Source organism: Poromitra crassiceps (assembly GCF_964638095.1).
Source record: "Poromitra crassiceps genome assembly, chromosome: 29".
In the NCBI taxonomy this organism is placed as follows: domain Eukaryota; kingdom Metazoa; phylum Chordata; class Actinopteri; order Beryciformes; family Melamphaidae; genus Poromitra; species Poromitra crassiceps.
The window spans coordinates 14,640,112-14,664,813 of record NC_139641.1 but is presented as its reverse complement, the minus strand read 5'-3'; the positions used below and the strand labels follow the sequence as shown (position 1 = coordinate 14,664,813).

The 24,702-nt window shown below is 44.1% G+C and overlaps 1 protein-coding gene across 1 annotated transcript; it reads left to right on the top strand.

The window, feature by feature from the left end:
* Window positions 1-248: 248 nt before the first annotated feature.
* LOC310799895 (regulator of chromosome condensation-like) lies at window positions 249-16,334 on the top strand. Its single transcript, XM_083662503.1, has 10 exons — window positions 249-325; window positions 1,436-1,529; window positions 1,691-1,878; window positions 2,943-3,122; window positions 6,092-6,188; window positions 7,567-7,689; window positions 12,973-13,113; window positions 14,065-14,184; window positions 14,629-14,781; window positions 15,165-16,334. The coding sequence occupies exons 2-10, from the start codon at window positions 1,451-1,453 to the stop codon at window positions 15,338-15,340; spliced, it is 1,257 nt and encodes a 418-aa protein (XP_083518629.1). The 5' UTR covers window positions 249-325; window positions 1,436-1,450; the 3' UTR covers window positions 15,341-16,334.
* Window positions 16,335-24,702: the final 8,368 nt, after the last annotated feature.

Sequence of the window (24,702 nt, the reverse complement as noted above, 5' to 3'; positions counted from 1 at the left end):
GTTGGCCTAATTAGTAGCGTCTGCGGACAAAATGCTCTTACCAACTGATTAATCCAGGTGTGGCAGAGCAGCGGTCGGTTGTCGAGAAATAATGACCGGTGAATATTGTTGATTGACCAATCAGAATCGAGTATTCGAGAGAGCCGTGTTCTAATTGTGCATAAAGCATAAAGGTTGTTTTACTTTGAAAAACGGCCACCGGAAATGCTTATTGTTGCTCGTTGTTGCTAGTCTCTCATTTCCGTGCGGCCAGCCAAAGCGTCAAGCAAGCATCCAGGTTTGAGAGTGTGGAGAAGAACCGCACACAAACTTCTAAACCTTTCAGGTTAGTAAAATTACAGTGCTCCTGAACTATCTTATATGTGAAAATAAGTCATAGCAAAGGCATTAAACGGTGTGTATTTGTTCAATTCATTAACTTATGTTAGTATATTTTCCATTCATTCTCAAATGACATGCTAACGCTGTCGGCTAAGTTAGCTTTGGCTAGCTAGCTCCTCACGTTAACGTAATGTTATGGACTAGCAGCTTAAAGCTAGCTAGCTAGCTAACATTTGCTACATGGTGGGTATTTCGTTTTAGTGAACTTAGCAGGGTGCATGGCCGCTGTATAGTTAACGTTAGTAACCCATTGAACTTGTGTCAAGCTCAACCTGTGGTCAAGATTTCCATGTATTTCTAAGCTTAGCTTAACTAGCTAACATAGCTATGCATGCAACCAACGACAACTTGGCGACATGCCGCTAATGTTCGTTCGTGTATTTTGAACTGACATAGCTGTACAGTGGAGATACTGACACTGCGCCAGTCATTGAAATGCCCCTGACAGCTGCTGTTGTTGACTGACTGTGATAATGAAATCGCTTTTTATGAAAGAGTCGTGTGACGTTACTGATACTTGGCATAAAGTGCTCTTTTTGCAATTAATTGTTTTCATAGTGACTGTTATCATGGCTATTTCTAGATGGGAGTATTGTGATCGCCACGTAAAATTCGTGGATGGTGTTTGTTGGCGATGTTGCCCATAATTACGCACTGTCATAAGCAGGCTTTTACTTCTAATGATGCATTGCCTAATGGGCTACATGCACAACTCCACTACTTCCTGAAATAAGTACAGCTTCTTTGTTTCCTGTCATCACTATTGGATGAACTGATTCATGTCAGGCGTGTGCTGCAGTCACAACAATGATCACCTGATTAATCAGTTCATCCAATAGTGTAGGACAGGAAATAAAGAAGCTGTACTTATTTCAGGAAGTAAAAAAAAGTTGTGCATGTAGCCTATAGTGTCAAATCGGATGACTCAAATGGACAAACAAAAATATTTGTTGAACTAATATCTCTACTAAATATCTGAACCAGCCTCAGTGGTTTTATTCCATCGTAGGATATTCAAATTTCACACCAGTCTACTCTTGTGTTTTGCCCAAAGTCTGTTGCTGTCATCATGCCTGCTAAAAAGACCGCCGGCAAGAGGAAGTCTGAGGTTAAATTGGAAGATGATAAAGACCAAAAGAAACTGAAAGGTAAGGTTGTACATTTGACCCCAGCAGGAATGAAAAATAAAGTAGTTATTATATCAGTAAGTCATTGATCAAGCTTGTTGTGTGATCTCTCCGTAAATACATGGAGATTTGCCATTGCTTAGATTTAAATGAAATCAATGTGGCGTGCTCTCGCGTTCTAGTGTCCCACAGGAGTCACGGGAAGGAGGCGGGTCAGGTTCTGGTGCTGGGCCAGGGTGATGTTGGACAGCTGGGTCTGGGGGACGACATCATGATGAGGAAGAAGCCAGCCCTGGTGACCCTACCCGAAGCCATTGTGCAAGTGATCGCCGGGGGCATGCACACCGTCTGCCTCAGTGACACTGGCAGTGTAAGTGATCTAGAGATGAAACCATATGAACATTTCACATCACAATTATAGTGACCAAAATGATCACGGTTATCAGTGGTATTGTTAAAATGTGTTGAAAATGTTCAAAAAGTATTTACACAATAGACCAAATCACCGTGACGTCACCATGTAAACAACATTACTTCCGCGTACCACTTCGGGAAGGCGCCAGGTTTAAATTTGCGTGTTGTCAAATAAATGCTGTCAAACTCTCGTTGTTTTCGGCCGACTACTTTCAATTTAAATGTTCAAACGGGTGGTAAACATGCTTGTCCGACGTATCTAGCCTTTCTTCTGTGTTTGTTTTATGTAGTGTTAGCTAGCTAATAACGTTTGTTTACAACTGTCAAACTCGCTGTTTTTTTGCAGACTCGTTAACGTTACGTTACAGACAGAGGCTACTGACGCCGCTCGGATACAGCTCAGAACCCGGATGTTGTAGCTGTAGTAGCCTGTGCCGTCGAGAGTTCTCTTTGAGTTCCAGAGTTCTCTTTGCTCATGTTTGCTCTTTGCAGAGGGAATTTAGAATAATCCAAATCTTGACCCGCTCTTTATGGTCACTGGACACCCAACAACACAACACGAACAAACCATTTTTGTCTTCTTTGTCTGTTTTTGTCTTCAACACATCAGTTTGTGCGGAGGTAACCGGAACCAGGGGTAACCGGAAGTAAATGTAAACATCCCCGCTGATTTGGTCTATACACAATCATTTCACCAAGGCTGCACGTCTGCATCTGGGAGACTGTTGCTAACTTTGGTTGATGATGGACAGTATTTACTGTGTTTTTCAAAGCGCTTTAATAATCACAGTCATACGGTTTTAATGGTAATGAAAATTTGAAACGGTACGGTCACTGTAAGGGCATTTTATCATGGTTTATCATTAAACCGTTTATTGTTTCATCCCTAAAGTGATCATCATCAGACGGCCATATTTCTTTTAAATATAAAATGTTCGTACTACTTCCATGCCAGTGATGCCACCATTGTGGGCACTGGGTAGAGAGGTTCCCAGACAAACTTGTACTTCCACTTTGTAGGTCTACACATTTGGTTGCAACGACGAGGGTGCCCTGGGTCGGGACACGTCGGAGGAGTGCTCCGAGATGGTTCCAGGGAAGGTGCTGATGGAGTCGAAGGTGGTGCAGGTGTCTGCCGGGGACAGCCACACAGCTGCACTCACAGACGACGGGACGGTGTACCTCTGGGGCTCCTTCAGGGTTAGTTTTGTGTGTGTGTGTGTGTGTGTGTGTGTGCACGCGCACTAGCAAAAATAATGAATAAGTAAATAATAATAAGAGATGTCTTGTTAAAATAGTCAATGCTTTAAAACCAATGACAGTTTTTTGTTCTGGATATACTCTATCCTCTACTCCCTAGTTCCTCATTGCGCGGCTCGCGAGACGCTGGCGGCTCTCGAAGCTTTAGTTGGCGGCTCTAAGAAATTGCAAAATATATATATATATTTATTTTTTTTCCCTGCTCCCCCCAAAATTTCAATAAACTTTTATGGCATATTATTACAATACAACAATACTGGTGTTGACAGTAATAGAAGGTGCCAAATCATTCAAAGCAATAAGCATTTTGCTTTTATGAGTATTGTGCCAGCGTGTAGCGCTGTTCCAAAACGTGTCAACGTGTGTCATTGCCTGGGAAACGCACATCCCATAATACAACGGTTCGCATCGCATCCCATAATAGTATGATGATACTCGGGATGCCATTGCGAACATAGATGTGAACAGGTTAGCTAAAAGTTTAGCGTCGCCAGCGACGGCCCCCACCGTTGCGGTCGGGGTATGTTTCGAAATCCCTCCAGGCCTGAAAGATTTTCTAGGGGAAACTGGTATATATATATATATATATATATATATATATATATATATGTGTGTGTGTGTGTGTGTGTGTGTGTGTGTGTGTGTGTGTGTGTGTGTGTGTGTGTGTGTGTGTGGAAAACAATAAAACACAAAAAAATGGTAGGCAGATGTGCTTGGTTGGGGTGGCTTTTGGTGTTTTGCGTTAAAAGGGGCCTCCTATTGACTTTGTCCTCCCAGTGCGGCTCTCATCGAAGAAATAGTGAGGATCTACTCTATACTCTATCCAAATTTGGAAAGTACCAACACATAATTGAAACAATAATTAGTTGCATAGAATTTACAGAACAATAACACATACTACTACTACTACTACTGATGGTGATGACGATGATACACATGATGATGATATAACACATTTTTCATCACTTCTTGACATGGCTTCTGTACACTCTAACTGAGAGGATCAAAGTAGGGGTGCCACGGTGTGGCCATTTTCCCACCGGGTAATAAACACATGACCACACCGGTGTTCCCGATAACACCGTCAAAAAGAAGAAGAAACAAAGCTCTGTAACAATAGGATTGTTAGTTCCTACTAGTGCATGTTGTTCCGGGGTTCAATAACAGTCAGAGACACCAGTCGGATATCCTCATGATCACAGCAGCTAGACTAGAGCGAACGTTACATTATAATGTATGTTGATAATAAAGGTTTTTAAAGTTGAGAGCTGATGTCATCCACCTTCTTAGTAAAGAAGGTTACAAAATCATCAGCAGAGAGGGGGGAGGTGGAGAAGGTGGAAAATAGTTTGCTGGGGTTGGAAGTGGAGGACTGGATTTCAGAGATGAAGAAGGAGGTTTTTGCTTTTGAGACAGCAGAGGTGAAGTTGGAGTGGATAAGTTGGTAGGAAGAGAGATCTTCCAGGTGGTGTGATTTTCTCCCATTTCCTCCCAGCTGCCCGAAGCTCTGTTCGAAGAGTTTGCAGAGATTCAGTCAGCCAAGGTGCAGGGGGAGAGGGTCAGGCAGGCTTAGTGGTGAGAGGGCAGAGAGAATCAAGAGCAGAGGAGAGAGAGGATAGAAGAGTGGTGGAAGCCTCCTCAGCAGACAAGAGAGAGAACTGCTCGACTGAGGGAAGCAAGGAGAGGACAGCAGAAGAGAGGGAGTTAGGTGAGAGAGTTTTTAGGTTGCGATGGGAGGTGCTAGAGTGCGGGGGTGATTGAGCGAGATGGAAAGAGAGAAGGTTATAAAGTGATGGTCGGATACAGGAAGAGGGGTCACAGTGAGGTTGGAGGTGGAGCAGGATCTGGTGAAGACCAGGTCCAGCACGTTCCCTGCTTTGTGAGTCGGAGGGGATTGAGAGAGGTAGAAGGTCGAAGGATGAGAAGAAGTTCAAGAAAGGCAGAGATTGCCAAGGTTACCGACTGGATGTTTGGAAGTCGCCCAGGAGAATTGAGTGGCCTACCATCCTCAGGAAAGACTTGAGAGAAGGGTGTCCATCTCATCGAGGAAGTCATCAAGCTGACCAGACGGTGCGGTAGATTACCACAATGTTGAGCTGCGCCAATATAATTATTTGTAGGCACACTGATGTGCCCAAGCAAAATTTATCCTTTCACACAATTTCAAATTTGGACACATTTGTAAACAAAATGGTTGTATTAGAGCCTGCTATATGTTTTCATAATCCCAAAACATGAGGCTTTCATATCTCATACTCGTACGGCAGGGCTATTCAACTAAATTGTTCAGGGGGCCACATTGTCAGAAACCTAAGGGGCCGGGGGCCGGACCCTGAGCCATTATATGAACACTTGACACAACCCGCCACCACATTTTCGCAGCCGTGCTGCTGGAACTATTATTATATAGGGGGTGCTGTAAGGAATGGAATCTCGACGCTGCCCCCATATTTAGAAGAATATTTAATTTTAAATTAACATTAGGATTAGACTGTTGTGATGTCATTATTCAGTATCTTCTCCTTTTCTCACTCACTTTCATGCTCTCCCTTTTGTCGTTTTACATTACAACAGACAGCAACACAGGCATAAACACTGAACTAATTATTATTATTATGGAAAACCAGATTATGATGAAAATCAAACACTGTAATGTAACAAACAAGGAAAAATAAAATAAAAAAGCTTCTCCCGGGCCAGTCATAGATCTTTGTCCCCCACCCAAAAAAAAAGAAAAAAGAAATAAATATATATATATATATATATATATATATTTTTTTATATCAAACTCTGGCGGGCCACATCAAAATTCAAATGGGCCGTATCCGGCTGCGGGCCGCCAGTTGAATAGGTCTGTTGTACGGCTTGAAGAAGATTGACATATTTGCTCTCTTGTTTTTCTTCATTAGGATAGCAATGGTGTTATTGGTCTTCTGGAGCCCATGAAACCCTCCAACCTTCCAGTCAAAGTCCCCATGACACAACCTGTTCTGAAGATTGCATCAGGTAAGATATGATCCCCCGAGATGGCTCATCTATGACTTTGTACTAGGGATGTCACGATACTAGAATTTCTACTTCGATATCGATACCCAGGAAAATATCGATACTCGATACCATTTTCGATACCACACGGCGGGATGACAACACATCAAGAGGCATAAAAAATAAAGATAGATGGACGGACAGACGCACGCTTCTCCATAATCTAGGCCTGATAAAACTCATTAAATACTTTGACGTGACACAGCAGATTACACCTGCTCTCGTCATCAGCCTATCAGAACACAGCAGATTACACCTGCTCTAGTCATCAGCCTATCATAACACAGCAGATTACACCTGCTCTAGTCATCAGCCTATCATAACACAGCAGATCACACCTGCTCTAGTCATCAGCCTATCATAACACAGCATATTACCCCTGCTCTAGTCATCAGCCTATCAGAATACTTTGAACTTGTTGAAGCAAAAAGATGACAGGGAGGGAGAAATCAGTGGTATGTTTGATTTTTCATTAAGAGAAAGCACTGCTGATATTAATACAGATGCAAATGAGTATTGTATTCGTTTCAAATGTTTAGTATTGATACTTATCAATACCTGTTGCAAATGAGTATTGTATCCGTTTCAAATTTTGAGTATTGACTTTTATCGATACTAGGGGTGTCACGATACACTAATTTCACGATACGATACGATACACGATATTGGGTTCACGATAACGATAGGATATTTTAACAATATTTTTTTTAACAAAAGTAAATAATTTTTATGTATTTATTTATCATTTATTTAACCATGTGAGTCCCGTTGAAATCGAAACCTCTTTTCAAGGGAGCCCTGGGAAAATACTGGAAAAATAGCCTTTCATTTGAAATACACAAAATACAAAACAAATGCTGTTTTTGGAAATTGTTATTATAATAACTAGAAAACAACATGGAAGATAATGCTTCTCTTGCAATAGAATGTGTCACACTCTCACAAACTAAATGTTTGTTGCATGGTGAAAGAAAAATAAAGTATACAATCTATTTCTTAAATAACTCATGCTCAATGGTCCCTAAACTTATGTAATCTTATGTACCCCTTGAGCTGTTTTGCCATGCCAGTAGTAGTCTACCCCCTCACTCATGCGTGTTGATTCTGCTAAATTTGTTCTATTATTATTCAGGAGCAATTTTTTTTTTTTTTTTTTTACGATATCATTTTTTTCTGACGATACGCATATCGTGACGTTTCGATATTGCGATATATCGTGCGACGAAATATCGTGACACCCCTAATCGATACTATCGTTACTTTTGACAACCCTACTTTGTACTCTTGTTTGTTTGTGCACTAACTGTTTATGTCACATTGCTTATGAATGTTTCACCAGGCAACGACCACCTTGTGATGGTGACACTGGAAGGACATCTCTACACATCAGGCAACGGAGAGCAGGGTCAGCTGGGCAGGGTGGCTGAGCGCTTTACCCAAGGAGGAGGCAGGAGAGGCCTTTGTAAGTCACTTTACAGCCAGGGATCGACACTAGGGGTGTCAAAAATAATCGATTATAAGATGCATCGCGATGCGGACCTGCACGATTCTCCATCGATTCACAAATGTCAAAAATCGATTATTAAAAAAAAAAAAAAAAACTTTTTTTTTATCAAATAAAATATAATGGAAGTACCGTAAATTCCGGACTATAAGGCGCACCGGTGTATAAGCCGCACCTGCAAAGTTGACTGTTTTTTACATATATAAGCCGCACCGGACTATAAGCCGCGGGTGTTTTAACACATTCAGTGCCAAGGACGTCTGTGCACGTCCTAAAAAAAAGTAACGTTCAGTGCCAAGGACGTCTGTGGACGTCCTAAAATCATAATTCATATTATTCCATAATTCTGCTGTTTAAGGTCGTACCCAGCCAGTGAGCATGAATCCCTTCAAGGGATCACACGGCGCCACCTTAAACATCGTCACAGGAGCTGCTCCACCCACCTCAGATCCTTTACTTTGTACAGGAGACAGCGGAGAAAGCCGTGGAAACCGATGCATGCTTTCTGCCAGAGCCTATATATTGCTCCGTCTACAGCGAGAGTGGGCTCGGCTGCATCCGCGCTCACATGCTTCTATCTATCTCCACACGATTTCCTAGAAAGGCAGCATCCGAAGCCGAACGGGCCAAGCCTTTTCGTTCAGTCGCGTTTGCCAGCGCGCATCATTTCCTTGATGCCCATCAAGGAAATGATGCGCGCAGCAAAGCTGGGATCTGTCCGGGGCAAAAACGAGTCGAGAAAGCAAACTCTGTGCTGTGGGAGGAGCCCGCAGCTCAGAGGTGGAGAGGGGGGGGGGGGAGAGAGGGGTGTGTGACACACACAGGCTGCACAGAAACCACACCACACGCCACCACATCAGAAAACACCAGCCAGAGTCAGTGAATGTGCTCCAAATTAGAGTGCAAAAGGTATTCATAAAAGGGGCTATAACTTGGAAAGAAAAAAAAAACGACAGAAAACCCATGAAAGTGCACTTTTTTGAGAGGCTGTAATTTCATAATGGAACTGTCTAGAAACAAAATTTCTTCTTTGGAAGAAGCAGGAGTGTTCAATCTTTCATTAAAGTCCAGCCCCGTTAATATAGCCATAATAGAAAAAATTCTATAGCTGTTTTCAACTGAATGGAAGTGAATCTGGCACAGGCTCCAGACAATTTTACTGAAGCGCTGTGGCACTGAATGTGTTAATGGTATTTTTTTTTTTTTTTTTTTTATTGTGTTTTAATGTTTAATTACCATATGTAAGGGTTCATGCACAGAGGGGATTGTCGGGAAAGAGATGGCTGTTTGAGGAAGCTCCCATTTATTAACATTTCAACAAAACAACATAACACAACACCACCTGTGTTGTTTTTTACAGTGCACACAGTGTCCGCGGTGTGGTGAAAAGAGGGCAAGAGAGGAAATTAAAACAGAAGTGGATTTATAGTTAGAAAGAGTGCTAAAAAAGAGAGATTTTTTTTTTTTTTTTTTTTTGAAAAAATCCATAGATAAGCCGCACCGTTATATAAGCCGCAGGGGCCAAAAAAGGCCAAAAAACGGGAAAAAAGCCGCGGCTTATAGTCCGGAATTTACGGTACATGCAGTTGTTTATTTTAATTATGGATCATAATACAATGCAATTCTAAATGCACTTTTACTTTAAAAGTAGCCACACAGTGAGAAAAAAGAAAGCGAGAAAAAATAAAACATGTATTGGGGGAAAAAATTGATGCATCGATTTAAGATGCATCGAGATGCATCGATAATCGTTATCGAATCGAATCGTAGCCCTCTGAATCGTAATCGAATCGTGAGGCCAGTGAAGATTCACAGCCCTACTCGACAGTGCAATCATTTTGATCGCATTTGCTACTAAAAAATAGAACAGTGCGACTTGTAAAACGCAATAAGGGGCACGTGTGCGAATACAGAATTCAACCGTTCAATTCATTTTTTTTTATACTTTATTTTTACATACCGTACTTTTTTCAAGAGAAAATACACACAGGACAAACAAAAACAAAACAACAACAACAGGAGTTCAGGAGAGGTCACAAACTATGATGTGATGCAACAGTTACACAATACAATGTTACCGTGGGCCAACTAATGTAGTTATATCAGCTAGAATATTTGCAAAAGTCACTCCTTATGGATCAGGAAAAGTGTCCATTTACTCCAAAGAGTTTCCCCTTTTCTTTTTGTAGCCTCAAGACTATAAGTCAGCTGCTCCATTCGATGCAACTGATTTACAATATTTATAAACATCTCCACCGGGGGGCAATGTTTCTGGAGCCAACATTTTGTGATGGCTTTCGTTCAATTCATTTTGAATGCCACGCTCCGTTTCAATGTTGTTGCAGTCAGTGTGTAGTGAAGGCAGCACAGCGCAGAACCAATGGTGTCCGTTGAAAAAAAAGCATGTGATCGACTCGTCACCGGAAGGGCCCTGGCTCGGCTCAGTCAGTCGGCGGGTAGTCTCACGTAGTCAGACCCACTGTCGACGCCATCAAGCTTCATCTACGGCTGGCACTGCGAGACTAGTCGGCTGGCTGTTTAGATGAAAGACCGACAGCCAGAAAAGTGTCTATACTCTGTAATGATACGTGTTAGCCAGTTACTGGCTGGCAAGAGTCACATAAACAGATGGGATGATTAAAGTCGAGCTGAACCCAAAAATGACTTTGATTTTCTTTTAGTTCAAATACCTGGGTATGCAGTGCACCTATTTAATAATGTATGCGTAAAAAAATCACAACAATCTAATTTCTTTAGTTTTTCACACTTTTTCACATCAAAAGTTCATTTTTCAAGATTTCATGGATAACGGTAATGTACAGTTTGCTGACGTCACCTAGTACTATCAAATTTCTACCCCATTTCAACCAATCATATCACGACATACAGCTGTCAATCAAATCTTCATTTCAGGATAATTTTCTCTTCCAAATGAAGTAGAAAATGGTGCCTAGTGCCTGTCATCTGGCAGAATTCCTATCCCATAAACTAACTACTAACTTGGCCAATTGTTAGAAACATGAACAAAAAACAAAAACTATAATCTCTAAGAATGCAAAGAAATGTAACTGACTCGTTAAAACGCGCATTCCAGGGATATTGTATTTACAGCAGCGATAATGGCGCGCGCATCTGAGAGCTTGGTTGTCAGGGGTCGCACTTCGGAGAGTCCAGGCCGACGTGCTGCACTCTCCGCTCGGCAACACAAAGGCAGCTGGCTGCCTGCGGCTCGCTGAGCTCCACTCAGCCACTAACCTCGTGTCACCAGGCTCTTCCCGAGGGGAGCGCCACAACACACTGAATCCCACTCGATTTGGAGGCGGAACACGCCAGGATTGGCCAAAGCCCAATCCAGTCCCCAGAATTGTCAAATAAAATCATCGACATGATACTATGACCCGTCTCTCAACCTGTCATCTTAGACAAACTATGTTTTCAGTCTGAAACGGACTCATATGCACGTGACGAACGGGTTCAGTTCGACTTTAAAATGTGTCGGACGATTGATTTGTACACGGGAGACAAAGCTACCGCTGCAGCAGACGCTAGTTATGTCTAGCGCCTAGCGTTAGCTGGCTTGTATGAATGACATCGCTAGTTATTTAGCAGCTAATGTTTGCGTTAGCATGCCACTCACTAACGTCTTCAAAACGACCTGTTGACAATCTGGCTAACATTATGCTGTCTGTTATTAGATAGACCATCTAACGCTCTCTGATATCAGCTATCTGATAACGTTACACAGCTATGGTTTTCAACAGTCCTTCCTTAACTCCCGGTATCTAACGTCACTAGACTGGTCAGTGATTTTCACTGGATGCAGTCTGCATCATGCAGGGCAAACACACCAATGACCAATGTTATAATAAGGATAAACAATTTTAAACAACCAACAAGCATAGAATAATTATAATAAACTGTAAATACAAATGGAAAGCCATTTTTATAAAAAATAGTTTTTAAAAGTGGATAGTATGGACATATTGTTAGGCAAACATGACTACATAACAACAATAGCCAATAAACTGTATTGAGCCCTTCTGGTAGGAAATGCATGTTGCATCATTCATGATAATACTTTGAATTGAATTCAACTTAATTGTAACGTATCAGAGATTAATAGAATCATGTCGAATACATGCTATATTGTTCTGTATCAAATTTTAATTGTGCTCCTAAAATTCTTTATGTGCTGCTAACTTTTTCAACTCAGTAGTAGCACATGTGCTACTTGGGAAAATGGTAAGCGTCGAGCCCCGTTTACAGGCCAAATACAGCAACTCATGAAGCAATAATGGAACACAGCATTTGACATGAACATGACTCTGATTGATGATAGCATTATCAGTAGATAATTCCTTCGTGTCTACGGTGTATGTGTAGTAGGGCTGCACGACATGAGGAAAAGCTGCGATGTGCGATAACACTGTTCAATATTGCGATGACGATATGACCTGCGATAAATAAAAAAATGCTATAAACAAAAATATTAATGGGTAGGGGTGCTCCGATCCGGCTAAGCCACGATCCGATCCGATTCCGATTCCTGGGGTCACGATCCGATTCCAGAATCGATTCTCGATTCCAACGATTCTCGATTCCAGAATCTAGAATCGATTCTCAATTATGTAGTTTTATATTGCAATAACACACAAAGGTAAATCTAAGACAAAAAATGACAAATGTATTAATGCTGAACTTCAAATTCAACTTCTGAAGTATTACAGTGAGGGCCTAAATTCATTTTGCAATATGAGTGTGTTAATTTAAGCATACGTATCAGTAAGTGGCCCGGCCTGTGTTGAGGGTCATACGAACAAAAATGCACTCTTGAAGCTTAAAAAAAATCCAAAACCAACAAGTTAATTATTTACATTTTTACTTCAATGTAGAACAGTCATTTCTTACACATGAGATTACTTTTAGCCTTTTAGCCATAACGATTATTGAAAGATATTCCATATTCCAGACTGAAATGTTATAACAGAAGTGGAGTATTGGCCAGAATGACATGAACATTTGGACACTTATTCAGCCGGTATCTTGCATGTTGCGTTCAGGTGCACTGTTAAAAAAAAAAAAAAAAAAAAAAAAAAAAAAAAATTGCGATAACACGTGACTTTTGCGATGTGTTCATCGCACATTTTCATATCGCGATGACGATGAAAATACGATTAATCGTGCAGCCCTAATGTGTAGTTTATAATACTGTGGCTGACTGTGTGTGCACTTTGATTTCAGCCCGGTTGCTGACACCCCAGGTGGTCAAACTCAAAGGAAAGATTCACTTTGTCGACGCTTTCTGTGGAGCATACTTCACCTTTGCTGCGTCCAAAGAAGGCTACCTGTACGGATTTGGCCTTTCCAACTACAACCAGCTTGGTTAGTATGACACACTAGTGCTCCTGTCCTCTTCAATAGATTGTGTATTTTGATAGTACTAATGGAAGTGTTTTCTATTGACCTGTAATGAATGCGTATAATGATTGCATTTCTTTTAGCTTTGAGGTATTTGTTAAGCTGTGTTCACACCGAGATATTTATTTTTCTCTCTGTCGCTTGATTCAACCCTTTGGAATCACTCTGTCGCTGTGTTTAAATCGCTCGTCAACAGGCACAATAATTGACGGACATCTGGGGGCTATAACGTTACGCAATGTCATGATATTTGTCCACTACGAGCCACCGTAGTTGTTTACAAGCTAAGCCTATCAGCGTGCTCCTAATGCAAGCTCTATACTGGTAGTACAGACAAAGGTTCAATGGACAAACCAAAGAGGATCCTGGAGCACACGATTCACTGGAAAATTGCTTTATTCAATGACTAACGTTTCGACGCCTGCTGCGTCTTCATCAGAGTCAAAAGAGGTAGTACAGACTTCACTTCATGTCAGCTGTCAGCCTGTCAATCAGCTGTCAATGTGGTTTGTTGCCACACAATAAACCAGCGGTTTGTTCCAAGCCAGTGTGATCCTTGACTCACTCTCACACGGCAGCCAATCAGCGTTGAACAGCGAGCGACTGATGCCAGCGTAATTTCGCTCGAGTTGGGATATTTCATCTCGGGCGACGAGCAAATTTTCTCCCTATCGCTCTGTCTCTGCCGCTCGGACGCCCAGCGATTTTTCTCCCGGGCAAATATACGCTCAATCGCTCGTTTGCATTGACTTTGTATGTAAACTCGATGCCGGCGAAAAACTTTAATAGGTCGGAGTGAACGTAGCTTTACCCGCACATTTTTCTGTCCTGAGCTCACTGTAGCACACATTTTGCAGGTTGTTGTTGTTTTTTGCCTCTGTGTCCTAGTTCCAACCTCTTTTTCAATCTTTCCAGGGACTAAAGGCATCGACACGTGTTTCCTCCCCGTGAAACTAACGTGTTTCAAGAACTCCACCACCACCTGGGTTGAATTCTCAGGAGGACAGCACCACACAGTCTGCCTCGATGCCGAAGGTAACAAGCGGCCAACAGATGTCATTGCCGAGCCATATCTAGTCCAGGTTCAGACTATTAGCCTTTTTCCACATCCCGACCAATTCACCCATTTTGTGTCTAAAATGCAGGAAGTAAGACGGGTGCAAGCAAAACCGTAACGAGGGCAACCACCACTGGGTCACCAAATGGATTGGAAGTTGGAAACCCCTCATTAATGTGCACCTGTGTTACTTCCTGCCTTTTAGACACAAAATGGGTGAATAGGGGAAGTGAAAAGGGCTAATGCTCTTACCTAGCCAGTGAACTAGTGGTTGTGAACTCTTTGTGGACCGACCAACAGAGTGACTTATAGAGCTGCTGGTCACAGCTAAAAGAAAGTATATATCATATTTTACCCCACCTAAATATCGAATCGTCCCTAATTGAAAACAATAAATCGGTGCCTGTTCTCTTGTCTTGTAGGACAGGTGTATAGCCTGGGCAGAGCGGAGTATGGTCGCCTGGGTTTAGGCCAAGACGCGGAGGAGAAAAGCGAGCCCACGCCGGTGACGGGGGTGGAGCCGGCCAGTCGAGTGACATGTGGGGCGTCGGTCAGCTATGCTGTCACTAGAGAAGGTGAGAAAGAAACCTAATGAATAATTATTAATAATAATAATTAATTGACTCGATTTGATTCGATTTGATTGCACTTGCAACTTTGCGATTGTTTTTAGTTATCTTCCTACTTCCTTATCTCTGTATATTGATGTGACCGCTACAGATGTGGCTGCATACAGACACTAAGACAAATTCCTCGTATGTAACTTGCATACTGTGGCAATAAAAGTGATCCTGATTCTGATTCTGATGGACCACAGTAGTGGATTTAAATATTACAAATCCCCTACGTTACTGCACAGTCTGATGTAAATTACTATATTTTGTGTAACGGTAGCTGTGACTAATGTTTGAATTTCCAAATTGTGCGTCGGCCATGTTTGTTCCTCATTGTACTCCAGGATCGGTGTACGCCTGGGGGATGGGCACCAACTACCAGCTGGCCACAGGCGAGGAAGACGACGAGTGGAGCCCCGTCAAGATGACCGGCAAGCAGCTGGAGAACCGCGCAGTACTGATGGCTTCCAGTGGAGGGCAGCACACGGTGCTTTTGGTCAAAGACAAACAGGAGAGTTGATGTCTCCCTGGGGCAGATTTGGGCGACCATTTATTTGATCTTTTTCCAGTTGGGCTTGTTCAAGATGCCTGTTGGGGGCGGGGTTAAGGCGACTGTGACTTCCTGTGCTGAGCCAAGGGAGCGAGAGAGGTGCAGCCGGGCAGAGGGGAGAGGGGAAGTTTGTCCCCGTTTATGAGCGCTCCTCTCGTTATGGAGACAGTTCATGGCAAACGAGGCTATTTTTTTAAGTCTAGTTTTTCATTTTTATTCCATGGCCTTTTCAATAAAAATGTTACAATAACTGTAAGATGGTGTGTGTGATGTTTGTGAATGTTGGTTTGTGCGTGTATGCATGTAAGAAAGGGAAATGAACAGGAAAGCCTTTTAAAGATCGTAGGGGTGCACCGATCATGTTTCTTACCACCGATTGCCGATCGCCTATGGGAAATATCTGCCCAACCGATCATCGACCGATCACCGATATATAAACTCCTCAAAGAAAGTTTGGAAACGTTATTTTAGGTCGATTATTTCTCCCCTTTAATAATACCAATTGGCATTGTATTTTATATCGTTGGAAGGCCTGATTAGTGATAGGGCTTTTTTTTATTAAAAAAAAAAAATTATATAAAAAAATTGCTGATCGCATATTTGAGGTCAATATCGGCCGATACAGATTGCTTGCCGATCGATCGGTGCACCCCTAAAAGATAGCCAACAGTTAAAACTTATTATTTTCATTGAAGCAATAATTCCACTTTTGCCACCCTTTGAGAAACGTGAACTCAAGGAACTTGCAGTCAAATTTAGTATGAGACTACTGTTAATTGACTATGTAGTCTTGAGTGTGTGAGACTACTGTTAATTTGACCTCCAGTAGTCTGTGTGAAACTACTGTTCATTTTACCTGTAGCACACACAATGGCTGGTGTTTGGTCATTTAAGTAACAACTGATACTGTATTATACATTTTCTTGCTTTTCTTCCCCACTGAAAATAAAGATTACAATTTTAATTCTTCAAGTCTTTTCTTATGCTGTGCAGTAATCACTCATGTTGACAGTGCCAAGTCTAACAATGTGAATCTGTTAAAGGGGAAAATACCGTGCGTTTTCATCCAATGAGAAGTCTTCAGTGTTGGGCAAGTTACTTTCAAAATGTAATATACTACATATTACTAGTTACTTTCATTTGAAAGTAATAAGTTACTGTACATTATTACTTTCTGTTTAGAGTATCTTGTTACTTATTACACTACTTTTGCATTACTTTTACCAAAACAACATCAGCAGCAGAATCGCTGCCCCGGAACCATCCCGAAAAATAATTTCCGTGAAGTCGGTGTAAACAATCCAAAATTCTAAATGTTATTCTTTTCCTTTGTTATTGTCATCTGTAGTGGTTATTTGCATAAAAACACAGTTTGATTAGGAAATGATTGTATCTTTTTTAAATATGTGCTTTGATTTAATAAAATGTAACTCAATTTGTAACTTGAGTTACTTGACAAAGTAACTGGTATAATATTACTGAAATCCTATAAGTAATAAGTTATATTACTGAGTTACTGCTAAAAGTAATATATTACATGTAACATGTTACTTTTGTAATGAGTTCCCACATATTTAAAAAAGATGCAATCATTTCCTAATCAAACTGTGTTTTTAAATTTTTCATTTTCACAGATAGGATAACATTTTCACAAATCTCAAACTGTTTCTTGGTGAGAGTCTAGGGTCCCCTTGGTGATCTAACCCAGATTTGAAATGTGTAAGTGTAATGGTCTTTGGACTGGACCTGGTTTTATGCAGTCTAGATGCGAAAAAACAATGAAATCTCAGTGAAAATTGCAGCCATCTTGGATTTGAGGTCAAATCTGACTTCCCTCCACATCTGAAAATAAACCTTATGGTATTCACTCACTATCTGATTTGTGGAAACTAAAATAATGGGTGATTTCACTGAGATTTCATTGTTTTTTCACATCTAGACCTATGGACCTTTATCAGCTTATATTAGCATTTGATTATCCCAGTATTGGAGAGTAACATCTGCACTCCAGCGACTGCCGCTCAGCAGTTGCACCCCGATTACTGCATATCTATTCTTCATGCAACCAACATATATACAACATATATATATAACATAACATATATACATAACGCCTCACAGCTAGAAGGTCCTGAGTTCGATTCTCGCCTGGGACGCTGTGGGTGTCAAGACTTTTGGGGCATTTAGTATAATTATTGATTTGCTGCAGCCACTTTTCCTCTGATAACAGAGACAAATGCTATTTAAATTGTGTGGTCAAGGCTTTCTGGACCTAAATTCATTTGATTATATTTCGGGGATTCTTTAAGGGTTAATTGTAGGTACGTGCGGCTGCTGTAGGTGCTCTTTAATGTTGTGCAGCAGCGACTCATTTGTGATCAGACCGTTGACAGGAGCACACAGACCGTTGGTATGTATAAGCTGCTAGTTGTAAAATAGCCTGCTGTCAATGGTTCAATCATAAATAAATAACGTGTGTCACGTTTACCACGTTATCCCGATGTGTTTTAGTTAAATTTATAATTTGGGGATTATAAACGTTCAGTCTAATGTGAGATTAACGTAGCGCCCTCAGCTAGTTCTCGGCTAGCTGAGTAGCATTCTCAGTCCAATATTAGCCGAGACATTAGCGTCAATTAAAATGCTTCGTCGGCTGACGGAAATGATAGCGTGGTAAACGTTGACTTGTCTCCATAATCCGTTGCTGTTTGATCCGTTGCATTAACGTGTCATGTTGAATGTCATGGTGTTTGTGTCTTGCCGGCGACATGTGTGAGTGGCTAGACACGGACTATTTGGTAACATCGCATGCCGGTTTAGGTACTGCTTTGCGCATGCGCCTAGGGCGCTAAGCTTTCTGGGAAGTGGAGTCACTGTAGTTGTTTGGGGTTTGCTGTGTACAATCTATGGCTGTGTTTTGTGTTGGACTACATTACTGGTATATGTACAATGTTGCTTGTGTATATTTAGAGAATATATTACTTACATTTATGTGGGTTTAAAGAGATGTAGAATGATAATTAATAATGGAAGAAATAATTGACAAGCTTAAGGAAATCTATGTTCTGTGTATTGAAAAATGAAGACAGCTCTTAGGAGTTGCAGTTTATTGAACATACATACATGTAACATTTGCTTCTTTGTATCTGATTATTTCAGGTTTATGACCTGTGGTCATTTGGAACTAAAAATAAACAAACCAAAAGACAAACACGAGTCATATCTTCTAGTGTGCTGCCTGCCAAGCTTATTCGGAGGGCTAAACTTTGAAAGATCCGAACAGTCATAAACCAAGGCCCCGGTTCTGGAGAAAACTAGGCCGGACAACCTTGAAGCAAGGACAAATAAAGAATAATAATTAAAGGACTGTTTAACCAATCTGACTGTGAGCTAACAGCCCATCCATAAACGCTGTCTGCTCATCTGCTAACCTGCTAGCCGAGGAATAAATAAGCTAAAGCCAAGAAGAAGGGACAGTCTACAAACCCAATAGAGGAAAACGACTATTGAGCCCAGGTGGCATTGAAAGCTGAAACCATCGGTAAACGCAAGACAAAGTAGCAAGATGGCAACAACAAAGGATGAGCTGGAGAAGCTTAAGCAGAAGCGTTCAGCAGTCCAGACATCGTTCACCAGAAAAGCCAACCATCTCGCCTCCAGGGCTAACGCACTGGGAGAAAGTGAAATGAGAGACGATTGGATGAACTTTAAAATGGAGCACACCAGAGTCAGAGATGCTGGCTTTGAGTATGCCACGGCCCTGAGAGAAGCAGATGATGAACAGGCAGAAGAGAATGCGGAGCATATCGATCAGAAAACAGCGGATTGCGACTGCAAGTTTGATGAGACTGAACAAATCATCCAAAAGAGCTTCTGGACCAGGTTCGCTGAGGAGGCAATTCGCACCCTCGGAGATGAGGCTGAATCAGCCATGGACCAGGCTGAGAAAACTGACTACCGGCAGATGACCGGGAAGCAGCGCGAGCTGATGAATAGGAGCCTGGAACGGGAGGTCTTCGAGCTTGACAGAGGGTTAACTGCGTGGTTAAACTTGATTCCTAGACCCAAGATAACGGAGTCGAGAGACCGGATTAGGAAGCTGAGGAAACGACGAGAGAAACTGTGGGATGAGTGGTCGTGGCAAGGCAGTGCTCAAGGCTGGGATGGTGGCAAAGAGGAGGAGGCTGATGAACCAGTAGAGCAAAACCAAGACGAACAGCAGAGCAAGACCGGTGAGGAGGCAGAGCCTGTTCAACCTGACTCTGACCTGTTCGACCCTGGGAGCATACAACCCCCCTTAGGCGGCATCCAGCCTAGTTTGCCCAGCGTGCCCCCCAATCTCAGCTATGGTGTACTTCCAAATGCCGCAAGCACGCCACGTGGGACCTTCAACGCACTGCAAGGTGGTTCCGGCATGAACTCCGGGACCTACAATGTCAGGCCCCTGATCAGTCTGGAGCGGGCACGCCTGCCCATATTTTCCGGTGACATGAGGGAGTACTACCGTTGGAAAGCTGAGTGGGAAGACCTGCAGCGCCTGGGAAACCCACACGGATTGGAGAATGTGAAGAAATTCCACCTTCTAGGCAGCCTAGACGACAAAGTCAAGAGGGACTTCGTGCTATCCAGCTGTGGATCTGCAGACGACGTATTCAGACTCCTGGACAATAAGTACGGAAACAAGCCAAGGATAGTACTGCTAATCTCGAAGGAAGTGCAAGGACTTCCCCCTGTGAAGGGAAACCACCCTAGAAAGACAATCGAACTGATTCAGGCTGTGGAGAGAGCACTTCGTGATCTCCAAGTCCTGGGTGAGGAAGATGCTGTGAAAAATCGGGTGGTTGCACAGTCAATTGAGAGTAAGCTTCCTGACTCCCTAAAAGAAAAGTGGCTCACGTACAAGAATGAACCTGCAAGCGGCTTTTCTTCGCGCAACCACTTTGATTGTCTATTGCAGTACCTAAAAAAGCAAGAAGACATTCTTGAGGAGTTAGATCAGCTGCAGCTGCAGCCCAGCCCAGCGGACAAACCAGAGAGGTGGAAGGAAAAGAAGGCGTTCACCAGAGCCACATCGGGGAACACTCAAAAGAACTCTCAACCGAATTCATGCATCGCGTGTGGAGACGAGATGCACGCGGGCAGACTGTTTGCCTGCAAAGTCTTCAAGAAGCTCAACCTGTCGAGTAAGAAGGCTCAGCTGAAGAAAGCAGGAGCATGCTTCAAGTGCTTGCGCCACCATGGCGAAGATGGCAGTTGCACCCAAAGATTTCTCTGCTCAAAGGAAGACTGTCGGAAAGGAGGGTCCTCAGACCACAACTACTTGCTCTGTCCGAAGCCGCCGGTCAAGAAGAAGGATAAAACGAGCGGAGAGCAGAGCGATCCAAAAGTGGAGAAAAGAGGACTTGGACTGACCGACAAACAGGAGGACCTCCTTGCCAAACTCTCTCCAGAGCTGAAGGCAGAGTTCAAGGAAGCTTTCTCAAATAAAGTTTCAACAACAGTGTGCACCAGCACTGGAAATGAGCCGAAAGAGTACCCGGTCGTAATGATGCTACTGGAAGTGACGACAAACTCAGGCCAGCTAATCGGCGCTTTGATTGACCTTGCGTCAGATACAAATTACATCTCGAATGAAGCCGCCGAGCGTCTCAAGCTGAATGGTGAGAACATCAAGATGATTGTTCAAGGAGTCGGAGGGATGGAGAAGACAGTTGCTACTAGAAGGTATACCCTGAGGCTGAGGGTAAAGACCCCCAAGGGTACAGTAACGGAGCACAAACTCCTCTGTTACGGCTTGGAAAGCATCGCAAAGGTGAACCAAGCAGTCACACCACAGCAACTACTGAAGTTCTTCCCTGATGTTGCAGCCAAGGATTTGGTCCGCCCCGAGAAGATTGACCTGTTAATTAGTCACAGGGAAGGTCGCCTGGTCCCACAGCCAACCAAAGTTGTGGGAGACCTCGTCCTCTGGGACGGTCCCCTGGGTAATACTGTCGGCGGAACTCATCCTGACCTTTTCGAAGTGGTAGACCTCGCAGTGCATAGGTCCGAAACTCACTTTGCGAGGTCAATGAGAACAACTTCAAAAGCGTACAGAGAGATCCTTGTGGACCCAGCAGGACCTAGCGAAGCCCAGGTGAGAAATGGAGAAACAATCACCCGGAGTACTGCGACTACTAACAAAGAAGTCTTCGAGTGGTTCAAGTGGGACAGTGTCGGCGCGGCCTGTGATCCTCAATGTGGTGGCTGCAAGTGCGGTAGGTGCCCTCCTGGAGGCAAAGAAATGACCCTAGGAGAAGAAAGGGACCTAGAAAAAATAAAAGAATGCCTCACCTACGTGCTATCAGACAAGCACAGCGAAGCCCCTCACTGGGACGCAGCTTACCCATGGAAAGGAGACCCTGCGACGCTGCCAGACAATCGACGTGCAGTGGAGGCAACCTTCCTAAACACGGAGAAACGTCTCGAGAGGGAGCCAGAGTGGAAGGCTGCATACAGAGAACAAATCCACGAAATGGTCTCAAGGGGAGCTGCTGCTAAACTCACTAAAGAGGAGATCGACAGTTGGAAGGGACCAAAGTGGTACATCAGTCATCTAGTTGCACCAAATCCTCACTCAACTACTACCCCTGTAAGAATTGTTTGGAATAGTAGCCAAGAGTTCCGGGGAGTAAGTCTGAACGACCTCCTGCACAAGGGTCCCGACGTACTCAATCAGATCAGAGGAGTCCTTTTGAGGTTCAGGAGTGGGTTGTACGCTGCTTTAGGTGATGTGAAAAAAATGTACAACTCCGTTTGGCTGAAAGACGAAGAAGTCCAGCTTCACCGCTTCCTCTGGAGGGACAACCCAGAGGATGAGATTGAAGTCTTCGTGGTCGTCAGGGTCAACATCGGCGATAAGCCTGCGGGCTGCATTGCTCAGGTCGCCATGAGGGAAACGGCAAACCTGCCCCAGTTCACTGCCATGGTTGAAGAGCGCCGGGTTCTGATAGAAGACAGCTATGTCGACGACATCTTGACATCTCACGATGACCTCGAGACACTGGAAAGCATCACCAAAGGGGTGGAAAAGATCTTAGAAGCTGGGGGCTTCTTCCTGAAACCATGGGTCTTGTCTGGCCACAGTGGGAGGTCAAGAGCCACAGCCAGCTCCAGTACTAGTGAGACTGTTACGCCTGCGCCCAAAACTCTGGTGTTACCCAACCAAATGCGGGACGAAGAGAGCAAGGCACTGGGAGTCGGCTATGAACCAGAGACCGACAAACTTCGTGTGTTGACGTCCATCAACTTCTCGAAGAAGCGAGGAAAAATGAGGACAGGACTGGACTTGCGCGAAGAGGAAGTGAGAAGCAACACTCCAAACCCCTTGACGCGTCGAGTACTGCTAAGCCAGGTTGCTGCATTCTACGACCCCAGTGGTCTAGCCACGCCTGCTAAGCAAAAAGGGGTGATGCTTGTGAGGGAATCCTACCAAGAAGCGGGGAAAGACAACCCGACCAAAGATACTTGGGATGACCCTCTCTCGCCAAAACTCCGAGAGGCATCCATAAGACTCTTCGAGGAGTATGTGAGACTTGGCCAGATCAGGTTCGAGAGAAGCCTCACGCCACCAGGAGCCATAGGCCGCCCAGTGGGAGTCTCGTTTTCAGATGGGAGTGAGGCTTCCTATGGCGCTGTGCTCTACCTCCGGTGGGAGACGCAGAACGGGGTCGTAGTGAGGTTTGTTGAGTCAAAGGCCAAACTTACTCCCCTTGACCAAAAAGGGGACGTGATTAAGGCAGAGTTGTGCGGCGCGGTCTTCGCAAGCCGACTGAGAAGGTACTTTGAGAAGCACTGCCGCATCGAGGTTGCGCACTGGATCCACTTTGTAGACAGCCAAACGATTCTGGGAGCAATCCAGAAGGATAGCTACGGCTATCAGACTTTCTTTGCTAACCGTATCGGAGAAATCCAGAAGGCTGGTCCAATAGAAGACTGGAGGTGGGTTGAGGGCAACCTCAACATATCAGACATCATTACAAGGGGAGCATCGCCTGAGGAGCTCGATGAAGAGTCGGAGTGGCAAAGAGGCCCTGGGTTCCTAAGATTGCCGGAAGGTGAGTGGCCGGTGAAGATGGCTAGCGACATCGTGACCACCGTTGCTGATGACGTGAAGAGGCTCAAGAGAAAAGCTTTCTCAGCTGCGGTCACCAGGGCTCAGTTGCAGAAAACATCTGGCCCAAGCAAAACTGACGTTGGCCTGGGCTTGGGAGACTCCACGGATGAAGAGGGTCGTCCCGCGCCGCAGCCACCGCCAAAAGGTCAGGGTCCAACTCCAGCAGCTGAGAGGCCAACCAGGAAACCCTGGGGTGGAGATCTCGTGCGCCTTGTCGAGACCAAGCGGTTCAGTACCTTGGCAAAACTGTGTGGGGCTGTCGCCTGGACTCGACGAGCTGCGGAATCCTGGCTGAATAGACAACAGCAAGGCGCGGGTCCAGCAAAGTGGGAGGCAAAGGGCTCTAAGCTGTCGGCAGAAGAAAGAACAACGGCCTTCCAAGACTTGGCCCTTGCGGCCCAAGACGGCGCAGAATTTCACAACACGACTTTGGACCGCCTGGTCGTGACCAAGGATGACAAAACAGGACTATTGCTGTGTGGCGGTAGAGTCCAATCTTGGAACGAAGACGGTACGGCTGTACCGTTGATCCCTTTCCAGTCGTGGCTGGGGACGTTGCTGGCAAGAGAAGCTCATGAGTCGAATCATGAAGGCGTTGCTGCCACATTGCTGCGCACAAGGAAAAAGGCCTGGGTGGTGCAAGGTCGGAGGATAGCCAAGAAAGTGATCAACGAGTGCATCACTTGCAAGAAGCAAAGAGCCAGACTGTGCCAACAAGTGATGAGCGATCTCCCTCAGGAACGGACTAGCAGAGCAAACCCATTCGAATACACCACACTGGACCTCTGTGGCCCCTTCGAGGTGAGGGACGCTGTTAAGAAGAGGGTCAAGCAAAAGGTCTGGGGAGTAGTGTATTGCTGCATGGCTTCCAGAGCCGTCCACGCCGACCTCGTCGATGACCAGTCTTCTGAAAGCTTTCTTCAGGCCTACTCTCGATTCACTGCTCTGAGGGGGCATCCGAAGAAGCTATGGTCTGACAGAGGCTCAAACTTCGTGGGTGCTAGGCCTGCACTGAGAGAGCTACACAGACACCTGGCCTGTTTGCAGAAGGCATCTGTTGAGAACGTGGCTGCCAGGAATGGCACCGAGTGGCAGTGGGACTTCCATCCTGCGGACGCGCCCCACAGGAACGGAGCAGCCGAGGCAGCTGTTAAGCTCATTAAGAGAGCTCTTAACA